General features: G+C 42.5%; 1 protein-coding gene and 1 pseudogene across 6 annotated transcripts in view; both read right to left on the bottom strand.

The window, feature by feature from the left end:
• The window catches only part of PLEKHM3 (pleckstrin homology domain containing M3), a 182,931-nt gene that overhangs the window by 90,457 nt on the left and 67,812 nt on the right, over positions 1-24,662 (bottom strand). For all 6 annotated transcript variants that reach the window (XM_029224804.1, XM_029224809.1, XM_029224808.1 and 3 more), the window contains exons 4-5: positions 19,579-19,724; positions 10,059-10,252 (exon numbers count right to left, since the gene is read on the bottom strand). In XM_029224804.1, coding sequence (XP_029080637.1) covers positions 10,059-10,252; positions 19,579-19,724 — 340 coding nt within the window. The remainder of the gene's footprint in view (positions 1-10,058; positions 10,253-19,578; positions 19,725-24,662) is intronic.
• On the bottom strand, positions 22,421-24,471 carry LOC114896676 (annotated as a pseudogene).

The raw sequence follows: 24,662 nt of genomic DNA, 5'->3' as shown, positions 1-24,662 counted from the left end.
AAAAAAAAAAAAAAAAAAAAAAAAAAAAGATAACACCAAAGGAAAACCTCCAATTTTGATTCTAAATCATAAGAGTCTAAAGGAAGAATACAGGTAGAAGTGCATAAGGAATAATTTAGAAAGGAAAACCATTTATTTATGAAATATTACTGTGTTCTCCAAGAATATGTGCTCCAGGTTAGGTAATCTGCACAGAATTGAGAGGGCTGCGGTATCTTTCCTTTGGAGGGCACACGCACCCACACTGAAATCAGCAAAAAGCACTGTGAAGCATCCCTAGGGAGATGCAATTTGGTGTTCTTGATATGAGCTGCAAACACTTCCTGAAGTAGTTACATTAGACTGGATGTGGACAGGACTCGTATGTCCAACCATGCTCCCAGCTAATGGAAAAACAATTTTAAATCAAAGGCAGATATTGCGATAGCAACCCATGTGGAAGAAACAAGCTTCAATCATTTCAGTAGATACCTCATTTTGCTAATCTCATTGGCTGAAAAAGTGGCAAGATTGCATCAGATATTATATCTTGGAAGATAGGTATGGGAAATAAGGGTCTCTTACCGGCTCTTTCAGAAATTGTGCTTAAGTTTCTCAGCAACAATCTAAAGCCCGGAGTAGAAATACTTGGGAAGTAATTTGGGTTGTGATTATTCTGGAGTCTGATTATAAAAGTGACAGATTATATCACATTATAGATCTTAGCTCAAATTCTTACAGTATTCGATGGTTCCAAGAATATAACACTTTTCCTGCCATGAGGTTTATTTTTTTGTTGTCTCTTAGAAAATGATTTTAGATAATTTATAGATTTCACTTAATCTTAGAATAAGATAAAACACTTTTTAACTTTCTGAAGGATTTCTTGGTAAATAAAAAGCTACATGTATATTACAGTAAAATTAATATATAACTGGCCAGAGCTCCTTTTTCAAAGTTTATCAACCTGTTTAGCTTCGAATGACACTTTTGCAGATAGTCTATAACTCCTTTTTAGAGTGTTGCTCGCAGCATATATAGTTATAAAATTTGCTGAATGAGATCTCTGGAGAAAATGAAGGAAGGGGGAGGGGCTATCAGGAGATCAGGAGGTTAGACGACTTGAAAACCTTAGTACTAGAAGTCATCCGAGGGAAAAGAAATTCTTGAAGGAGACTGAGAACGGTTGCTTTCAAAATCTATCAAAATAACATCCTGTGTTTTAGTAGTTTGAGTCCTGATAGATTCCTGCAGCTAATCTGTTGAGAGTAAAGCCCCAATGACACTTTTAATTAGCTAACTTGAAAACTAGCTACAAAGTCTGGCTAATATTAAGTCTTACAGAGAACATAAAGAGCTGTGTTCATTTACTGAGCTTAAAGAAGTGTTATCTATTTGCTTGAAGTGCTAATAACCACTGGTCTTTAATGAGACTAATTTAGTGATAATATTATGGCTAAAATGGGCTTATTCTTCTAAAAGCCAATATCAACCAGACTTTGGCTAATAATCAATGGCACATTTGGATCTTAGATTTTGGTTAGAAGACATTGCTCATTTGCAGTTCAGAGACACAGCAAATCAAGTCTGTGTAGACTGTGTTTTAAGAACGAGGCTGCCCGAGGAGATAGGCTCTCAATAAGCTAGCCTCCTACATTAAGTGTATTCGAGTCACAAGAGCATGAAATCCTTTCTCTGTAACAGATAACCCCTCTACCTAATATGTCTGACTTATTGGGAGGTAGGGAGAAGAGGAGGTGTTGCTATGATCTCTCCCAGCTCATGCAATCTTTTGTTGGGCACACTGAGTAATATCCTCATTTACTTCTTCCCAGATCAAGGGTATATCAGTATGCTCATGCATCAAAACACCATTTTCACTCAGTGATTCATGATGCTTTAGACAAATATTTACCGGCATAAAAAGATGTTCACTATATACTAAGTGAAATGATTGGGTTAAAAGTAGTATGTACAGTGTAAAACCATGTTTTAGGGAAAAAAATAATCTGCAGAGGAAGCAGTATGAAAGGATATGCACCAAAGTGGTAAGATAATGGATGACTTTCTTATTTTTGTTTTCTATGATGAATAGTATTTTCTGTAATATGAAAAACTGTTTGACCCAATTAAGTGGGCAGAATGTTGGTAACAGTACTTTATTTATTTAATTAATTTGTTCACCAAATATTTATTTGCCCCCACTATATGTCAGGTATGGTTCTAGGCCCTGGGGATAGAGCAGTGAGCAACACAGATAAAAAGGCATGACCTTCTGTCGCTTACGTTCTAGTGGAGAGAGCAGGGCCTCTGCACACTGCTGCACAGGCTGAGCAAAGCGTGACCGCCATAGCCATACGTGATGGCACCAGAGAGGGAGACAGACAAAAATCCAATACCACTTTATGTGGTAATAAGCAGAGAATGAAGAGAGAAAGTGTGGGGCAGCGGGGCGGGCAGTGTGTGCAAAAATTTTAAATAAAGTGGTCAAGGATGCTTCAGTAACGTGACAGCTGCATACAGATCTGAAGGAGGTAAGGAAGCCAGCTACACCACTATCTGGGGAAGAGGAAAATGAGTATAGAAACTCACATGGGAGCCTGCTTGGCATATGCTCAAGGAGCAAAACAAGGCTGGTATGACTGGAACAGAGTAAAGAAGGGGGAACGTACTAGGAGATGAGGGCAGAGAGGTGATGGGGAACCAGGCTTATACGTCCTTGGCTTTTACTTGGATTGAGAGGTGACGCTATTAGATAGTTTGAATCAGAGGTGATATCATCTAATGTACACATTAACTATAGCTGTAGCCGGAAGAACAGACGGAAGGGGGAGACCAGTTACTGCAAAAATCCAGGGGAACAATGACAGTGGCTTGGATCCAGGTGGTAGCAGTGGAAGTGATGATTCTGTGGTGATTTTGAGTGGACATGTTTTGAAGGTGACGCTGATAGGACTTGCTGATAGGTTGGGTGTGGAATGTGGGAGAAAGGTGTTTGGCATGAAGAGCCGTATGGGTAAAGGTGCTGGTAGGCGGATGGGGGGCCTGCAGCAGGAGCAGTTTGCTACAGGAGTGGAGGAGGGGCTACTAGCTCAGTTTGGGACATATTGTTTTTGTTTTTGTTTTGTGGTATGCGGGCCTCTCACTGTTGTGGCCTCTCCCGTTGTGGAGCACAGGCTCCGGACGCGCAGGCTCAGCGGCCATGGCTCATGGGCCCAGCCGCTCCACGGCATGTGGGATCCTCCTGGACCGGGAAACGAACCCGTGTCCCCTGCATCGGCAGGCGGACTCTCAACCACTGCGCTACCAGGGAAGCCCTGGGACATATTAAGTTTGAGACGCTAGTGGACATCCAAAGGAGGTTTCACCCTTTGGACTTAGCCTCCTGTCCAGTGAATTCACTAGCCAGAGAGACAGCTTTCCCTGGGGGTAACAAGCGAAGGAGTGGCAGGGAATCTTGGTGAATCAGGTGACATTTCTGGGGACTGTTCCTAAGTGCTAAGCAAGCTGCTAAATTTTGCTTGAAGGAAGAGGAGACAAGGAGAGTCTGACAGGATACGCGCGCGCGCGTGCGCGCGCACACACACACACACACACACTCATCTTTTTCTGGCACTCACCAGGATAAATAATGGTAATAAAAATGGCTGTTTTTATGATAGAAATTTCTCACTGTTTAGTAAAGCTGATATTGCAGTGAGAACTAATTCTGGATATAATTATAATTTCAAATAAAATGTGAGACCAAAGACAGGAAAAGGTGACTTAGAAGGTAGAAGAATCACGTTTGGTATTGTCCAGAGATTCCCAATTCAAGCTGGTCAGAATGGTCTAAGCCAAGAACTAAACCTAACAAACAAGTAGGACTACCTGTTCCCCCAGAAGCATCACAACTGTGCTCTAAGTAACTGGAAGGATAGGCGTTAATGTTGTTTACTGGCCTCAACTAGTGTTGGAGAGAAACTAGTTTTAAATACTATCACAATAGGAACTTTGGATTCACCAGGCACCCAATCCCCAAATCGTTTGTTAATGATAGAGAATGGGAGACACTCAGGCATCCACTAATTAATTTCTCTGATGTCTTTCTTTGGACTAGATGATTTCACTTCAGCACTCAGAACAGATCATTTAACTTAAATCGGGATTTCTGAAAAGCTAGTCCCAACAGCTGGTGTTGGTCTGGTGATGTTTTTAGCAATCCAAGGCAAAATGAGAAAAGAAAAAGCATAGTAGAATGAATTTTAAATCTATTTGACTTTAAAAAGTTGTTTCATTGCTGTCTGCCTGTTTTTTTTTTTTTTTTTAGCATTACTACATTCTTTTATGAAATGATGGTGAAAAATAGGTGGATATTTGTTTTAGCAAAAGACATGGATAAGACAACCCTACAGATACCTCTACATTTACAGGTCTATGGAATGAAAAGGTTTGATAAACACAGACCTAGAGAAAAATGCACTCATTAGCGCTAAGCCAATTGTCATGCCTTGTTCTCCAAGGCTGGCACTGGCAGTGAGCACAGGAGTGCCTGTGTCAGCAATTGCCCCTCTTCCCACTCAAGGCACATTACTGTCTGCCACCTCCCCACCCTCCTTCACACTCTCCTAGGTGACCTCAATCAAGGCTTCAGGAGATATAAAAGCAGTTCCTTCCTCTGAAGAATCTAGAAACTCCTGGACGTCATGGCCACCAGCAAATACACTGGGGAAAGCAGCAGCAATCTGGGCATCAGAAAACTTGGTTCCACGTGTGGACTCTGCTCCTTACCAGCTTTGTCACCTCAGGCAAGTCACGCAGCATCTCAGAGTCACAGTTCTTTCCCTTCTTTGTAAATATCATCTGTCTAACCCATCTGAAGGGCTGTTGTAAAGAGCAAATAATACATCAATATTTACGGGAAAGTACTTTTTAATTGATTAAATCATAATTACCTCACACGGGCCCAGGTACCATCATAAATAAATGAAATGGGCTGAGGACAAGACAAGCAGGGCAGCAACATATTATGTACCCAATGCCAGTGGGTTTGGGGAGAAGATAGGAGGGGTAGAGACTATGGGAAAGTGCAGAGTCCAGTACGTAAAGCTGATTGCTGCATCCAGGAATGAGGGAAGCTTTTGTGTAATCAGAGCTTCTGATTTCTTAAGAGAAACCAGAGTTTTATTTTGTGTGAGCATGAAAACTCCTAATTATTTACATGTTAGCTACGATTTTGCAACTTTAAAACCTGGTGGGGGCCATCCCTGAAAGGCCAAACAAAACATGTCTGAGGGCCAAATCTGGCCCTGAGGTGCCCTTTTGTGACTATGATTTACACATGTATCCCACTATTCCTGTGACCCCAGCTTTTCTTAGGGTCCCTCCTGAAGACATCCTTAATGGGAGCTGCTCCGGATGTGTCCTGACAGTGCAAAGATCTTCCACAGAGTACTTCATGCACCTTTACATGTGGACACTGTAAATAATTTCTCTCTTGAAAAGTTAAATAGGCCTTGAATCAATCCAGCAGGGTCGCTCGCCATCTGGGAGTCCTCAGTAACGGTGAATGGTCGGCACTATAAACATTTTAGATTTCATGGAAGATACTGACTTTTTCTAAACTAATCACCCCTGCCAGTCAAGAATTGCAGTATGGGTTCAAGAACAAGGCGTTCATTTAACAACAATAACAAAAACAGTGAGGATACAAACTGGACAGTCATCGTAATGATTGGCCTAAAAGCCAACTGGGACTTCCCTAATAAGGCGACGACCGAAGTGGTCTCCCTGGCGGTTGAGCGCCAATACGATTAATCAGTCTGTTTCCAGTTTCCTCACGACAGCAGTATTAACAGTTTGCTTTATTCTGTTTATATGGCGCTGACAGGTCTTCAGCATGTTGGGCCTACTTGCTGGAGATTAATGACCGCTTTTATACGGAGGTAAAAACCAGGCAGGGAGAGAATGCCTTTTACGACTAGATAAGAACTGGATTCTCTTGCTCTAGTTTTGTTCCCCTGTTGCTCATCAACTCCTCCCTCTTTTAACTTCTATCGAGGATACATATGGCTAGTTGTGCCCAGCAGGCGCTTCTCACTGTTTAAACCACCCCACTCTAGACGTGGTGCCCGCAGGTGAAACAAAGGGAACCTTAAGTAGTGTTTTTGAACATGCTTATCATCGCTAAAAGTACTGTTGGCTAATTTTGTTTTTAAAAAGTCAGATTCCATATAAAAGTGAAAGATGATTGATTGATAGGCAAGAGATGGCTTTTGGTGACAGGAATTTTAGCATGTGAGGTGGGCAATGGTTCCCCTTTGTAGCTATGGTTATTTTTATAGACACTGAAGAAGGTGGAATTAGTAAGCATGGCCCAGCTGTAAGAAGTATGAACATCCCAGAAAAATCTCTTAGACATATTTCACTAAATAGTCATATTTCAAAATAAATCAAAATGATTTCTAGCCTCCCTCTAACTCGCCACCTCCCCCCAAAGTTAGGAGTACTGCTTGCTACTGGTATACTTTTCTCTGTGCCAGGTTGGAGAGCATGGTAACCTAACCCCAAACATTATGTTAACAGTATATAGAGAAACTAAAATAACATTAAAAAAAAATCAATCACCTCCTCTAGGGCTCTGTAGGAATCACTGTCTCATTCTTTGCTCTTTGGGAGCCTCCTGCTCCTCCTATTTTTTTTTTTTTTTTTTTTTGCGATACGCGGGCCTCTCATTGTTGTGGCCTCTCCCGCTGCGGAGCACAGGCTCCGGACACGCAGGCTCAGTGGCCATGGCTCACGGGCCCAGCCGCTCCGCGGTATGTGGGATCTTCCCGGACTGGGGCACGAACCCGTGTCCCCTGCATCGGCAGGTGGACTCTCAACCACTGCGCCACCAGGGAAGCCCTGCTCCACCTATTTTTATGCAACAAACGCTCAGATAAGTGCATCCCGCGTACCCAGGAACTGCAGGCCCTGGGCCAGGCTGGCCCTCCAACCCACTTCCTCTTGCTCACCCCTCTCCTGATACAGTGAGTAGCAGAAGGAGCCTGATTCCAGTAGACAGAGCCTCAGGGGTAGCTTTTAAGGAGAATCTTTTAACAAAGATTTTAAAAGCTAGAGACAAGAACAGTCTAGGATAAGAAAGCAGTATTAGGACTTCCCGGGTGGTGCAGTGGTTAAGAATCCGCCTGCCAATGCAGGGGACACGGGTTGGAGCCCTGGTCCGGGAAGATCCCACAGGCTGTGTGGAGCGACTAAGCCCATGAGCCACAACTACTGAGCCTGCGCTCTAGAGCCCGTGTGCCACATCTACTGAGCCCACATGCTGCAACTGCTGAAGCCCGTGCACCTAGAGCCCGTGCTCCGCAACAGGAGAAGCCACCACAATGAGAAGCCCGTGCACTGCAACTAGAGAAAGCCCGTGTGTGGCAACAAAGACCCAACACAGCCAAAAATAAAATAAAATAAATAAATTTTTAAAAAGCAGTATAATAATGGTTATCTATAGCGTGTTTGCTATGTACAAGCACTACTGTAAGCCCTTCACTTACAAAGACCCAACACAGCCAAAAATAAAATAAAATAAATAAATTTTTAAAAAGCAGTATAATAATGGTTATCTATAGAGTGTTTACTATGTACAAGCACTACTGTAAGCCCTTCACTTGCAAAAACCCATTTAATTCCCACAACAGAATGCACTGAGGGAAGAGTTGAATAATTATTTGTGTTTGAAGTGCAGTGTTTGAGAGAGTAGAACAATATACTGGATTAGATTGGGGCAGATCTTTAATTCCATACTTGTGCTTTAATAATTTGTCTGATGCGAAGGTTCAGCTGGAGAGGAAAGAAACCCAAGTGAGACAGAAAGTCAGAAGGATACTGTAATAGTCCTGAGACTGAACCAGGGGAGTGCACTGGAAGTGAACAGGAGAGGAAAGATTTGAGACTTATCCCAGAAACAGAAATGCTTTTTTGGCTGATTTGGTTTGCTCTTTAGTTGATTTGTTCATTCAACAATTTCTGAAAGTTTCAGATAGGTCAAACACTGTGCTAAGTGACACGGGGAAGTAAGAAAAAGAAGAATTTGAAGATGACTCCTTCCTCAAAACTGGGCTACTAGCCACTGCTCAGTGGTCTAAAGTGACACTGTAACAGACATCCATCTATCACGCATCCCTCCTTCCATCCATCCATTCAGTAGTTACTGAATACCGACCTTGTGGCAGGCACTACACTACATAACGGTCATGAGCAAGTCCAGGAAAGAGAAATGAAGGAAAAGGAAAAAAAGACTCCTATTTTCATTCTCACAGCCCTAGGAATGCTTTTTTTCTAGAACTTCCATTCCTTTCCTGGTGGTCTGGCCATAAGGCACAGTACATGGTGGTAAACCACAAAACTGCTGGAACAGCATAGGTATTCTTAGTCATCCATATGAAGACAGGATCTGCTATTTAATTTCTAAATGTGTGCCCAGATCTGACATATTTAACCAAAGCAAAACATTATATCATAAAGGTATCTAACATGATTCCCATGTGTAGATTTTATTTATTTATTTTTGCTGTACGCGGGCCTCTCACTGTTGTGGCCTCTCCCGTTGCGGAGCACAGGCTCCAGACGCGCAGGCTCAGCGGCCATGGCTCACGGGCCCAGCCGCTCCGTGGCATGTGGGATCTTCCCGGACCGGGGGGACGAACCCGCGTCCCCTGCATCGGCAGGCAGACTCTCAACCACTGCGCCACCAGGGAAGCCCCCATGTGTAGATTTTAATATCATTTAAAAATATAGGCACAGGAAAAACCAGCTCTGAGCAAAGGCAAAAGGTACTGAAAGTAATAGAACATACTTTCAATGTTAAAAATCTTGTATCTAGTTTAGTTGGTGAATTAGTTTGAGACACATAATTTTATTGCCTTTCAGGCAAAGCCCTGATCTTTAAAATTAAGATTTGCCTAGACTTTACAAGAGTAAATCCTGACCACTTTCTAGCACTTTCTGAAAAACAACTAGGTAATAGAATGACTACCACTGAGAAGTATTTTGCTTTATGGCAGCTGCCTTTTCATTATTATTTTATGAGAGCTTGTCTAGATATTATGTATCCCTTACCATCTACATTTAGTTCTTTTCAAAACATCTCTTCAGATACCTGGGGTTTTGTCAGTTTCTTTGGATCTTAATTGGATTTCAAATAGCAAACGATATCACTTTCCAAAGGTTCTTATTCACATAGGCTTGCCTCCAAAAATCATGACTAATGTATGCCTTTAAATTTCTACTAAAAAAAAAAACTAAAAGGTATGTTTAGGGACTTATGAACACCATCAACAATTATTTCAAGTATAAGCTAGTTCACATATGCCAAGGGTGAGAATTTAAATGCCAATAAAACCTAACTGTAAAAGAAGGAATCTGATGAGAGCAGGCACATTTTAACTTCACTTTTATGTTGAGGATCTGAGCCTGGCATGGACTTGTGTGTTCCATAAACTCTGAGATAACCAAGCTATGGATAAGCAGCCTATGTCAATGGTAACATGAAAAGGCAGAATCCTGGGCCTTTTCATGTTTTGTGCCTGTTGTTGTTTTTTAATGCATTTTAATTCAAGCTCTACAGCCTGCATCATTTACCAAGTTCGCTTCTGTCTGCAAAATAAGATTTGAATAACCACCTACTAATTTCCCATTGAAAAAATGTTTTTAAGTTATGAAATATTTCAAACATGCTTATTTTTTCCTGATGATAATACGAACTGAACTTGAGGGAAATATAAAACACTACATAAGTGATCAGTGAAGACACTCCAATGAATATTATCTCAAGTTAACCTACAGGTAAAGAGAGGTCTTCACCATTGTGGGAACTCGATCCATGGGTTAAAAGCCTTCAGTTACGCTGAGATATTATTTTCATTGTGCTTGGCTCAACCGGATAGAGGCCCTCGGAGGAAAGAGCCAAAGATGAGCCCAGAGGGACAGCCACAGAATTCGAGACACTCCACGTTGTAAAGGCCCTTGGAGATCCTCTAACCACCCTCCCGGGGCGGGAAAAGAAAAACAAACCGACGCCGTCTGACATTTATGACTCTTACCTGCGGCGCAGATCCTCGGCCACCGCCGCCCGGCAGCTGAACAAATAGGCTCGCAGTGATTTCAGCCGCTGCCGCAGGCGCACCACGGTGGCCAGCGGCTCGGCGTGTCCGTACAGCATGGGGTTCTCCTGCTGGATGTCGATCAGGGGCTCTTCGTACACGTACTCCAGAAACTCTTTGGCCTGCTTAGACACCTACAAAAGAAACTGCTCCATCAGCGCTGGCGAATCACCTGGCTTTTCACACCTCCTCCAACCAGGAACCACAGCTTAAATATCAAAATAACATCATCTTCTGAACACAGCCAAATGAAAAAGCCCATAGTGTAACTAAGTATAAAGTGTGGCTTTTCTTTCTCTCTTCCAGAAACGCAATTGGTAAAAGTAACCTGGGCATTGAAACGAATTCATTAACTCTGTATGTTGATCATGTGATTGCACAAATCTACACGTGATAAAATGACACGGAACTCTACAGACCCAGTATACCAAATGTCAATTTCCTGTTTGTTTGTTTTTTTTAATTGTACTATAGGTATTTAAGATATAACCCGTGGGGAAAGTAGGTGAAAGATACACAGGACCTCTCTGTATTATATTATCTATGCAACTTCCTGTGAATCCATAATTATTTCAAAATAAAAATTTAAAAAGAATTCATTAAGACTTTTTTTTTAACATCTTTATTGAAGTATAATTGCTTTACAATGGTGTGTTGGTTTCTGCTTTATGACAAAGGGAATCACCTATAGGCATACATATAACCCGATATCCCCTCCCTCTTGCGTCTCCCTCCCACCCTCCCTCTCCCACCCCTCTAGGTAGTCACAAAGCACCATTAATACTCTTAACAACAATGCTGACTTTAAAAACTAAAACTATGTGCACATATATGTATATATAGTCTATAACACTTTTTATAAAGTAGCCACTTTAAAAAGATAGGTAAACCACGCACATACTACAAAATTCAAAAGGAATAAAAGGATCTCTCCCAAAAAAGGGGAAAAAAGGGTATTATATGCAGAACAATGTGCATAGAAAATAGGCTCAAACACACACTTTCATAAGCAGAAAAGAGTTGCTCTTATTAGAACAGCTCTGAGCTTAGGCTGACTTTGGCCAATAGATCCATCCAACTCTATATCCACTTCTGGTAGTAATCATCAAGAGTATGAAAGTTGATTTTAAAATGTCATTGTCATCCAAAGAAATAAATAGAAGAAACACATCTGAGATACAGAGGGAGTAGCTTAAATAATGCATAACCCATGGGTAGTTTGGGGGAATCTTTACATACCAATTCACTGATACTGGAGACCACAACTGGCAGGGCCCTGTCCTCATGTAGCTCACAGTTCAGCGGGGAAAGACAGAATTGGGTTCAAATATTTTGTTTATCGTGGTTAAATATTTGCCATATTTAAAAATCTTAAATGAGGGGGAAAAATGGATGGTGTTCTGGAAAACGAAGTACAATCCACTTGAAACTGTTGCTGAAGAGTGATGTATTGTACAATTCAATTAGTCTTTCTGGCTCTATTGAGCAGTGTTTATACTGAGCCAGGGCCCCGCTGAATTAGGTTAACAATGCCACCTTTTAGTAGGTGAACAGAAGGACAAAGGGCACTGGCCAGTCTCCCAGGCCTTAAAAGGCTTCTCTCTTCAGGTGGTACTTAAGCCCAAATGGAAAAAAAAAAAAAGTCTTTTACAGAGACAGTAAAAGCAGTGAGACAAATGGGATGGCAGCTACTGACATCAGCATTCATACACTGAAATTACTAAAAACAAAAACAGAGCTAGTTTCAATAAGGTCTAAGGCACTGCTTCACAAAGTTATTAGCCAGTGTTCAGAATACAGAGCATATTGTGACCTTGGCTGCCCGAGTATGTGAACAAATAAATTCCTGCCATGTTGAGCCGTTTTTGGCAGCAAGGCACATGCTCATTTTTTGAGAAGCGACCACTTACATCAGTGAGGGAATTTTTGAGAGAACTCAATATTTGGCATGAAACGCTATGTTTGTAAAATAGGAAATGAGTGGGGATACAGTGTCCTAAGTTCAAAACCACCCTCCATACTGATATGAGCATTCTACTTTCAAACTCAGCTGTAATTAAAAAGCTTTTTAAAAAATATATAGTTACTTAAGGAAGGAAGCCAATGATATTCTTAAGTGACGAAGTTTATGTGAGAGCAAGTTTCTTTCTTATTAATAGAAATACTTCATGAGTTACATGTGAACACCAAATAACACTCTACCTAGGAGCCAAGAGCTACTGTCCTATTTCTTGCCTACCAAATTACGAAAAACATCAAAAGCCTGAGTGCTGTTTCTGACATGAAAACTTAGCTCATAAGTGCAGACGGATAAGCCCACTATTCTTTCCTTTAAAAAAGCGAACGGTTTAAGTTGGCATTCTTTTTCATGATCCTACTCTACTCACATCAGAAGCAATTTTTACAGGGTTGACAGTTCACTTTTCCAATCTATTGGCCTGTTAGTATTTTACTAAATAATATTTAATATTTATTAATGATATTAGTATTCTTAATATAAAACAGTTTCTTTCCATAGGTCTTTTAACTTAGAATAGTTTAAGCTATAAGAACTCCAGTCTCTGACTGTGGTTTTGTTGCAGTTTGTGAACTGGTTCTCTCTCCACAGCCCTGCCATCAACACGATTCAAGAGAGTTGAGGCGGAAGAGGTCCAGGTAGAAACAGGTCTCCTACCCATCTCACACTCAGGAGGAGTTGGAGAAAAGGCACAATCAGGTTATAATTTTCCACAAACTAGTAATGACAAATCTCCTAGATACACAGATGTATTTATAAATAAGCATGTTGTCATTTGATTTTAACATTAAGCATCGTTGGTATAGATTTCAACATAATACATCTTTTGTTATGCTGGTGACAGCTACTTCTGTAAAACAAAATTCTCAAATGTTCAGGTTTATGTAACTCTGAGAGGTTCCGGAATGGTGTCCTGGTATGTTCCCCCACAAAAATAGCCCTGGGTAATAAAGCAATGGGGCAGAGGCAATGTGGTGACCATAGACAGCAATTTGCAGAGGAGGATGTGCCGGTCGTGAGGACTTTAGCTTTTGTTAAAGGAGGAAAATGTATCAGAATAAAACAGATGAGAACATAATCTCAGAATAACAAGAACGGGTACAGATAATCTAGTTCAGTTTTTTCCCAACCTGTGTGGCAAGGAATACCAGTCACACAGAAAAGATGTTCTGAGGGCCAACGAGAAATACGCCACATGCCACATTCTTCTCTTGGTGTTTCAAAGTGCAGCGTGTTAGCATATTAAAGCCCTGGGACATGGAGTACTAGAGAAAACCTACTTAATCCAGCCACTTCCCAACCAATCTGACTACAGACAGGGCAGCTGGTTAATGTCATGCAGGCTGTATGGAGGGGGCAGTAGGAAATGAAAGTCAGCCTAGGTCCCACTCACCAACCGGAGGAAGGGACATTTTTCTCTACCATTACCTATACTTAATAGAAGAGAAAATTGAGTCCAGAAAACTTCAATGACTTATCTGTGGTCATCTCGTGGCAGAACTCAAGCCAAAACTCAGATGTCGAGATACACTACTCCGTGCTTTTTACCATTGTTTATGTTCACAGTTCCTTTTATTTTTTTTAATAACTCTACCAAAAACTATCTGTTTTTAATAACTCTACCAAAAACTATCTGTTCATCACTCTTTAAAATAGGAGATCCCTGTCCCTGTTCTATCCTTCCCTCCGCCCCAGTCAAATAGAAAACAAGTGGGCTACCAATGGAGATGAACACATAATTTAAGGAGGCAGTACATTGGTGTGTGGGTCTTTAAAACAAAAACCAAAGTCTAGTAACACTTCATTTATCTAGAAGTCACTTATTTGTATATCTGCTTACTGTCTTTCTCCCTCACGAGAAATTCATGACACAGAGGCTATGTCCCCGGTGAGCACAGTAAGTGTTCAATAAACACTTGCTGAACAGATGAATGAGTACTTTACAATGCTCTGGCCGTGACTCTGAGCCACACACTTCTAACAGTTTGATTATTTGTTTCTAAGTTCACAACATATTTAGAATTAATAAAGTAGAAAAGGGGAAGGACAGCTAGGGGCAGCACAGTGACAAAAGAGGTGACAGCTGACATCCTGGTACTAAGGGAAGAAAGGCACGTGCAAGAAGAGATATGGTAAAAGTATAGAATACAACCTCGACAGAAAGCAATTTGGCAACATCCATCAAACTCACAGGTGTACATACCTACAACTAGGGAGTTATCTACAGATAGTCTCACTCGTAAATGAAAAACTTACATTCAAAATGATGTATAAAGTTATTCACTGAATCACTGTCTATAATAGAAAGACTAGAAAAACCTTAATGTCCATCAAAACAAGGACAAGTTGGATAAACTGGAGTGTGTGTGTGTGTGTGTGTGTGTGTGTGTGTGTGTGTGTTAAATTCATGATGTAATATGGAATGGCTGGGGGCTTCCCTGGTGGCGCAGTGGTTGAGAGTCCGCCTGCCGATGCAGGGGACACGGGTTCGAGCCCTGGTCCGGGAAGATCCCACATGCTATGGAGCAACTAAGCCTGCGTGCCTCACAACTGTTGAGGCCCGCGAGCCTAGAGCCCATGCTCCGCAACAGGAGAGGCCACCACAGTGGGAGGCCCGCCTCCACAGCGAGGAGTGGCCCCCGCTCCCTGCAACTGGAGAAAAGCCTGTGTGCAGCAACGAAGACCCAAAGCAGCCAAAAATAAATAAATAAAATAAATTAAAAAATATATATATATGGAATGGCTGTTTAAAAAAGCCCAAGGAAGAGTTTTATGATCTGAATGGAATATTTTCTAAGAGCAGCATGTATACTGTATTGCCAATTGACATTTTTGTGTAAAATACATGTATGTAAAATATTTCTGGAAGGAGTAATTTGGTTGCCTGTGGGTGAGAGGAAGAGGGAGGGAGATTATCTATGTGTATATGTCCTTTGTATTTTTGAACCTCGAAATGTGAAAGTATATTATATTCAAAAAAAGAAGAATAAAAGTATAGTGGTATAAGGCAATTTCCTTACAGAAAAAATAGCCTCCCATATATCATATTAAACCACATTGAAGTTATTGATCACGAGGTAGAACACTCATATTTATAATTATAATTCTGAGGCATTAAAAAAAGGTTAATTTCTAGTACATATTTTCTGAAGTAGGAAACTGTCATGGAGCTACGTGACAGTTAAAATTTATAAAATAATAAAAATAATGTAATCACATTACTGAAAGTTTGGAGAATAAAGATTAGGAGAGAAAAAAGAAAATCACCCATAATCTTACCACAGTAAAATAACCACTGATTGCTTTGGTATAATGTTTCCTTCCAGTATTTTTTCCCATCATCTATTATGAAAAATCATGGCAAAAGTTTTAATAAGATCAATTCCAACCACAATACTTCTTGGTCTTATTAAAACAGGCACTGTGGGCTAACGGAGAAGGAATCAGGAAATCTTAACTTTAATTACAATTTGTTCTCAAAATCTCCAAATGACTCTGAACAAGTGGTTTTTCCCATCAGCGAGCTACTCTCCAGCTCTGCAAGGGCAATAGAGTTTTCCTTGAATGCCTCTCAAGATGAAGAGATAGGAAATGGCTTATGTAACATGGAAAACCCCTAGCTAAATGGAATGTGAATATTCAGGCTAGGATACAAAAATATTTTTTAAAAGCACAATTTAGGAAGAGTTCAGGCTAAGTTTGAGTTCCTTACCACCTCTTTGTCATGCTTGATATTTTTGAATTGGGGTGGTGGTGGTAGAGGGAAAGTTATCTTCAAAGAGAATTTCATTAGAAAATGGCTATAAAATTGGAGGATAGGGTTTAGCTGCTAGGTAATCCTGGGGCTCAATTCAATCCGCAGGATGTACACTGGAAAACAGATGAAATCCTGCTTTAAAAGTAATTAGGATTATTATTACTCTGGAGGGCAGACAAGGAAACGCTTAAGATGACAGATTTCATTCTGCTCTGCAAAACCATTTTTTCACTCTTTAAATGGATATTCAAGCCAGTCACGTACTTGCAATTAAGGAGAGCAGGCAGATCTAACAGAACGATGTCTGGTCTTGGAAACTGATAGGTCTGAATTGATCCTCACAATTAGGAACATTAAGTTAAATCCTGGCATCTGAGCAAAGACAGACAGACACTGGACTAAATGGAATATAGTTACTTAATGCCAGTGAGAGATGATCCAGATAAAATTGACCAGCTCTGTTCTTGCTTTAAAATCTTCCCTGGTCTACTGAGATCCAGGGAGGGAATGGTCTGACAAAGGACATTTTCCTCATGGATGAAGTGAGGGTACCTAATATCCCTATTACTTACCTATCCTCTCAAAATCAAACCTTGTCACTTGAATGACCACCACCACAAAAATATCTGCTTTATAGAAAGACTACAAGCAGCAGTGATGGCTAGATTGATGGTTTGAGTGGCCTTCAGCCATCACTACAAACAGAACTGAATCTCCTCCATTTCATGGCTTCATAAACCACTCCTGAGTTTTTCACCTCCTCATTCAGTGCCACCTTTTCTGCTTCAGCTCCACTGATGGGCACATATTCTGTGGGCAGGTGCCACCAGCCCAAACCCTCAACGATCACAGGGCTGGGGCTGCCTCACTCACTTGCTTTCTACATACCTCTCAGCTGTCAAAGTTCTGCTCCAAATAGATTAATCTAAACTGTTCAAACTCAGCTAGTGTTCTTTCCCTCTAAGTAAGTTTTTATCTAATACACACATGGCAAATATATTTATAGCCTATATTCAGAGTGTCAAGTACAAGATGCAGAGGAGAGAATGATAACTGTCTGGCTGAGGGGAAGGAAAAAATCAGGAAAGGAAATGAAGTTTAAGCTGGGTTTAGGATTTGAATGAGGGCAAGAGGAAGACAAGAGGTGTGAAATAGCCTGGCGGGACTGGGCAATGGGAAGGAGTGTGATCTTCCTGAAGAGACTCACGGGGGCGGGGAGGGAGTGGATAAAAGGGCTAGAAAGGCTAGGACTAGAGATCACAAACAGTCTTTTGTCGGGCTAAGAGATTTGGATTTATCTTAAGTTCAGTCAGAGTAAAAGCTGGCATTAATTGAGCACTTATTACATTCCAGACACTGCACTAGGTGCTTTCTGTGAATTATTCATTTGAGCAAACAGCAACCTTGTGAAGTAGGTACTATCGCTGCTATTATCTCCATTCTAAATGCGAAGAAACAGAGACTAAGAGAGGGTATAACATTTACCCAAGGTGAGAATGGGACTTCTTGGGAATAATCTTGGGGCAAATGGGACTTTTCTGAAATACTGTTGGGCAAGACCTGAAGGCAGGAAGCACGGCTGGGAGGCGACTGGATTCTTTCCCGTGAGTGATGCTGAGGGTTGGGATTGTGTGGTGGCGCTGCGTGTGCAGTGGGGTGCAGGGCCTCAGAGCTCCAAGTCAGCTGTGGGTTTCTGTGAACTGATTAGGCAAGGCTGGTGTGGCAGAGGGAGGAGTCCAGGATGTCTCCCAGCACTTGCGGTGGGACTGGTGGAGCCACGTGCAGTGAGGAAGGGGTGGGAGACAGCTGGTGAGGGTGAAGAAGCCAGTTTGGGGCGTACTGAGTTTGAGGCACCCACAGGACCGGCTTCACTATACAGCTCTCCTTACCTACTACGCACCAGAAACTGTGCTAAGGCAGGTCCCCAGCACCCAGGAAGCTCACCTTTAGTAAGAAGACAGATAAGCAGCCGGCTGGTATATAAATGTGAGGATCATGAAAATAATCACTTCATTCCATTCTTTAAGTACTTACCACAGTCAGTCGAAGAGTGCTTTTCTTATATTATCCCAATCCACAAAACTCTTTTAGGTAAATATGTGAAGTGTAGTAAGAACAAATGCTTATGTGCGCGAGGTACTTTGTTCGCATGCATGAACCCATCTAACCATCGATAACCTTATGAGCTATTATTGCCCTCATTTTACAGATGAGGAGACCGAAACACAGAGAGACTAAACAACTTGCCCAGGTTAGACAGCTAGTAAATGAGAAAGCTAAAATTTGAACCCAGGTACTCTGGGTTCATTTTACAGATTACGAAATGGAGACTCACAGAAGTTCAAGTAATTTGCCCCAGCCAATCAAGCACCTAATTAGAGGTGGAGGGAGGATTTGAACAAAGGCCTGGTGAACAAGCTCCTGCTGTTAGCCCCTGTAATAAGTGCAATTCTAGAAGCCCACGCATGCATGATGGTGGCACAGGGAGAACCAGCAAAGCACAAATGGGGAATGCGGGGAGCATCAGAGCTTTCACCAAGGAGGACATGCCTTTCTCAGCTCTGGAACAAACAGCAGGGATTCCCGAGATGGGTGAAAATATCTGGAGCACACATGGAAGGATGATCTCTAAACAAGAGAAAAGGCTCTTCTTCTTCCCAACACAGGACTGGAAGCAGTAAGGATAGGTACCAATGTAGACAGATTTATAGGTATTCGTATTCAAATATCATAGCTTCAATTTTCTCCCTGAAGTAGGAGGCAAGGTCATATGCTGAGAAGGCCTGGGATGAGGCATCTTGAAGACAGTGAAGATGTGGATGATTATTGGGTAGAACAGGAGACAGAGCTGCCCAGGGATGTAGAAAAGGATCCAAGACAACTGGAACTTAGGAAAAAAATCCTAAGCCTAGAGTACAACTCCAGTGGGGGTTAGATTCTTCGACTTGCCAAAGTCGATTACCTCGTTTATGCAAGGGTGGAAATGCTGTGCAATGGAGCTAACTGGTTCACGTGTCTTGAGGACTACTAGGTTGGAAACTACAGTTGAGATAAATGCTATCAGGCGGTTAAATCCACAGATCTCACTTTCGGTAGCAAAAGCAGGGCTGGGGATGAATGTAGGGATCATCTGCATATGAGCCCTGGTAGTTAAAACCATAGAAGGGAGGGAAATAACGCAATGGCTTCCCCGGTGGCACAGTGGTTAGGAATCTGCCTGCCAATGCGGGGGCCATGGGTTCAATCCCTGGTCCGGGAAGATCCCACATGCTGCGGAGCACCTAAGCCTGTGCGCCACAACTACTGAGCCTGCACTCTAGAGCCCGCAAGCCACAACTACTGAGCCCACGTGCCACAACTACTGAAACCCGTGCACCTACAGCCCATGCTCTGCAATAAGAGAAGCCACTGCAGTGAGAGGCCTGCGCACCGGCAACGAAGAGTAGCCCCCGCTCGCCACAACTGGAGAAAGCCATGCGTAGCAACGAAGACCCAATGCAGCCAAATATAAATTAATTAAAAAAAAAAAAAAGTATAGAGTGGGAAAAGAGCATGAAGTTGTAGCTTTTATGAGACTACTTAATCAGGTCTGCCTCAAATTCTTATCTTATTATCTTTAGAATCCACATGACAACATGTAAATACCCAAATCGCTATTATGAAGTGAACCCAGTTTCGGTACCTACCTTATATTTTGAAGTATCCCAGTTGTGGACTATGCGGGCCGGGATGAGAAAACTGTCGTCCACGTGGCAGCTGCTGCAGTAATACCACCCGCTGTAATTGCACACCTTGGCTTTCCCATTGGAAAGGCCTATGGATCGCTGGCATCCTGTTCAGGGCAAAAGAAAGAGTCGGTGATTGTTGTACTTCTAACACCACAGAACGAAGTTACACAATCCTCAAGTGAAACAAAAGTCTATGATAGGAAAGAAATTGCAGAGAATAGGTGTACAGACACGTCCCCTCTTTCCTAGCCTGGCAGCTCCCACCCCTTCGGCTCCTCGGGGATTGCTGACATCGGTACTGTTTCTGGTCTCTTCTGATTCCACCTCTTCTGTGTACAGCGGCCAGAGACCAGTCTCTCTACAACCAACCCCCTTTCATCTCTTCGCTTCCTCCTCAGAAACCCTACTTCACCAGGCAATTGGCTGGGGGCTACTCATACAGGTTCTTACTTAACCCATGCAGCATCTCTATGAGGAAGATATTATGAGCTCTGTTTTACAGATGAATAAACTAAGGTTTTAGCCGGGTTAAGCATTTTGTCTTGAGGTCACCCAGCCAGTAAGAGATGACGTTTGGGTTTGGCTCTAAGCTTCTGATTCTAAAATGATCCTAAAACCTGATGTGTAGCCTTCCTTGGCTGACAAAAATCAATGAAAGGAATGTGTCCTTTGATTGGTCCCCATCTCTCCTTTCCAACTACCTACTCCTACAACTCTCCAATGGGAACAGAACCTCTTTGCTGCAGTTAGAGGACTCTCCTCACTGTTCCCCAAATAAACAGGGTGCTTACTCTACCCTCCATATCTTGGCACAATTTATTTCTCCTTTCATGACGCCCTCTTCTCTGATCTCTACTTTGCCAAATCCTGCCCATCACTGATGGCCTGCAAGTGCTTGCCAAGGCCCTTTTCATGTTCTGGGAAGTCCATGATTCTGTCAGTACTGTCCTGGTACTGTCAGGGGACCTGGTAATTATCATGGCCCTGCCAAAAAGAAGCCATTATTTTCCTTTAGCTAGGAGGAACTACATTCTACTGACAACAGAAATTCTGTCATAATCAACCCAAACGACAACACTCAGAACAGATAGTCAGGATTATACAGAGAGCTTCGTTTTTCTGACATTTCTCATCCACTGCTTTCATTTTCGAAATCCTCCCACGTGGCCCATTTCATGGTTGGGTACCAAGACCTGTACTGATCAAAGAAATCTCACATGAAGCCTATTTTGTAATATGGGTACAAAATCGATTACTCTTAATAATCATAGTCATAATAATATAACCAGTGTTGCAGCCCACTTCCATTAGAAGGAGCTCAAACATGTTTATTTAACAAACTGTCAGCCTAAGAAGATACTTATTCCCATGAATCCATGAATGAAAGCATCATAAATTCCTAGCGCTTTCATTTCCATCACAAATAAAATGCTATCAGTCATCCAGCAGTTTCACAGGGTACCCTCCAGAAAGAGAATTAGATCCTATTGTTTTTAGATACGAGAGGTATTGAAAGACGGACGGGGAGTAAATATATCGGAATTACGCTTCCAGAGCTTAATACCCTTTCTTCCTGGGATAGCTATTTCTTTACTGTTGAGTAGCAACAAAACCCTAACAAGCTCCTGTTTCTCAGATTGGCTGAGGATTGAGATACGTGTGAAGGATAAGGAAGAACCAAACCCACCTGCTGCTTCTGTGGGGCGTGGGAGGTGCTGTCTCGATCTCTAGGCTATGAACACCGGAATGCCACGTGCTGCGCCCACTGACCGCGCTGCTTATGCGGCATGTAGCGCGTGCGCCCCCTTAAACACTGCGCTTTCTGACGTGCTTGTACAACCCTGACCACACGACAAACTGCTCAGATGTATTTTTTATCCTTAGCACTTACTGTAGCGCTTTACATGATAGACCAGCAATAAATGTTTACGTTGAAGAGACGATAAACTGAATATTATCTGGCACATAAACACTCTCATGCATATAAAGAGATTTTAACTTCCCAGAGCTATTTTGGAATTGATCGTCCTAACCTGGTCACCTGCCTCTTGAAAACAGCCTACTCTGGTGAATATCCCTATGCAAATATGTTGCCCCTTCTAAGAATTACACATTAGACACGTTCATAAGAATTACACATTAGACACGTTCATAGATGGACTGTGAAACAGAGTTGAGTAGAACTTGACACATTTTAGACACTGCAACACTGTTTCCAAAATTTAGTGGACAGTGAAACTGACAACACTGAAGTGACAATGAATAGAATTCAGTCTCCCCTAATGATTCAGAAAATGAGCGCGATCTTACAGAAATTCAGGATCATCATTATAGCTGAAACTCGCACCATAAAACACTGCAAAAACAAAATTCAGGATCATCATTATAGCTGAAACTCGCACCATAAAACACTGCAAAAACAAATTTAAGTTATTTTAGTTTTTTGCTTGTTTGCATTTTGGATATGATAAACAGTAAGCGTTTGCTGAATGTTTATATATGCTTTAGTAGGTCCTACTGGGTTTATTATTCTGTAACTTTTAATGACTTTATTATAATCTCCTAGATGCAGCATACATAGGCAATATTAAAATACACAAATGTGCATTTTTTTAACATCTTCATTGGAGTATAATCGCTTTACAATGGTGTGTTAGTTTGTGCTGTATAACAAAGTGAATCAGCTGTACATATACATATATCCCCATATCCCCTCCCTCTTGCATCTCTCTCCCCCCCTCCCTATCCCACCCCCACAAATGTGCATTTTAAGAAAGCATATAGCCTACAAATGTGTATATCAACCGGGCACACAGGCCCAAAGCCTAACATGGTGAGGGTTCAACTAAATAAGCTAAACATTCTCACTACTTTGCACAGGTCTCCAGGCTCATAAAAGAGAGGAAGGCTGAGAGAACATGGCTGGGGTTCATGCCCATTTTATTTTATTTTTTTTCACACTTAATTTTTTTTATTCTGATGCAGAACGTTATCAATGTCTAACCTCCATTCTAGAGGCTAATTCAGAGAGGGGATGTCAGGAACCAACTATTCCCAAGGCCAACCCTGTCATGCAGTAATCTTTGGGCCATACCACCCCTGGAGCTTTAAATATACCTACCAAAAGGCTTCTGTGAGTGCATTTCTCACCACCACAATCAGAAAACACTAGAGATAGCACCCCAACAAGATGACGTCTATAGTTTAAAACAAAAACAAAGACAAAACAAGCTCCAGAGTGAGATTACAAACCAGTCACATGAATGGCAGCCGGCTGTCAGTTGGCCGACCCCTGCTAGGTCTTAAGGGAAATCTGTCATTGGGGCCACCTCGCCCTGGCAAGATGGGGTTAGGTCCTGGAAAGGGTCCGATTGGGTCAAAACATGGTCTGAGTGGAGGGAAGTGTCTGGGTATCTCCCCAGGCTCAGGGATGAGTGAATTCATTGGATCCCCAACGTAAGGGAGGGCTAGTCTTTCATCATATTCACCACCAATAATTCCTGGAGGAAGAAGAGAACTGGGAGGAAAAGGCCTGGGGTGCAAGGGGTTGGGGTAGAATGGAATGGGGTGGGGTGACGATGGCAGGAACATCACATGCCGCCCTCTCTGAGCTTCTTTTCTTTGTGCCTCTTCTTGTACAGTTCTTTCCAATCTGTGTCCCGACCTCTGACAGTACCATCTCGAAAATCCCGCAGATATAAACACCTCCACAGAAGTTGGTCATTTGAAGCAATATAGAGGTCATGACAAACTGCAGACAAAGACAGGACAGAACGAACAACCAAAAGTCGGAAGAGCTGCAGTTTCAGCTCCAATAGGAGGACTACCAACCCAAATACATCTGTTAGGTTCAGTGCTTGTCGGGTAAAAGCCAGAAGAGGATACACCAGCTGGTCCTTGAAGAGGCGAGAGAGCTTCTGAAGATCTTTGTATGTCTTGGCTACATTTTCCCCTGATTCCTCTTTGCAAATAAAAGATGCTGGCAGCAGCTGCAGTCTTTTCACACTTCTAATCTCATTGTTGATTTTTAGTGTAGCATTTATGACGATGAGGTTTCCCAAAGGCACACAGGTGACAGCAGCAGAGCCACCCTCGCAGAGAGGATGTGTGTACTGCAGCTTATACACGCCCCCCAACCTCCAGTTCTCCAGCATGGACACAGCTTTGGCTTCAGTCCCCTGAGGTATGTAACCCGACTCTAACACGAGGAGATGTATGGATACTATCAGGGGATCCCTGGGGTTAGAACAGTCAGCTGGCTGATACAGGGTCTCTGATGAATGTGGCACTTGCCCTTCCACCGATTCACTGCAGAGCATTGGTTCTGAGGGATAGAAACCTGTGCCCTCTTCCATAACCACAACATCTGGAATTGACTCAGCTTCAAAATTTTGACGAGGCCCTGACCCACTGCCATCATTCCAGACATCAGATTGGGCTGCCTGTCCTTGGAATGAATCACGCAGTTGTTCATCCTGCATGCTGGACTGACTGGAGCTGGCGGCCAAAGAGGGCTGGTCATTATTCTGGAGCGAGGAATGCTCTGAATCTGTGGATGAAGGTAAGTTAGGTGCTGCAAAGGCATCAAGAATCAAACATATCAAGTCCCCAGAAACAATCCCATACGAAGCCAAGGTCTCTTCATATCCAGTGAGGGCATCCTTGTTGTTCAATGTAATTGCAAACCGGGTATCAGAACCTGGAGGGGATGGGAACCCCCGAGACGCCGGGCCATGACCTCCGGGAGCCAGGAAGCCGCAAGCTGCAGCCTCAGTGCCCACTTGCCGCCCCGCCTGCGCGTCACAGTCCAGGAGCGTGGGCCCCACGACGCCCCGCTCGCCGCCCGGCCTCTTATGCCCATTTTAGTTGAGACAGAAGCAGCAGCACATAAACTCATACGTCTAGTCCTTGGTGTCTTTACCTTTATAACTTATTTAGGACCATGCTCTCCTACTCTTGATGCTGAAATCGCCCTACGAAACTGAATAAAAGGAAAACCTCATCCAAAACGGAGGCAGGAAGCCCTGAAAGGGGAGGTCTCA

The sequence above is a fragment of the Monodon monoceros genome, unplaced genomic scaffold (assembly GCF_005190385.1).
Source record: "Monodon monoceros isolate NGI ecotype Baffin Bay Population unplaced genomic scaffold, NGI_Narwhal_1 Super_Scaffold_16, whole genome shotgun sequence".
In the NCBI taxonomy this organism is placed as follows: Eukaryota; Metazoa; Chordata; class Mammalia; order Artiodactyla; family Monodontidae; genus Monodon; species Monodon monoceros.
This window is presented reverse-complemented; position numbering and strand designations above follow the sequence as displayed.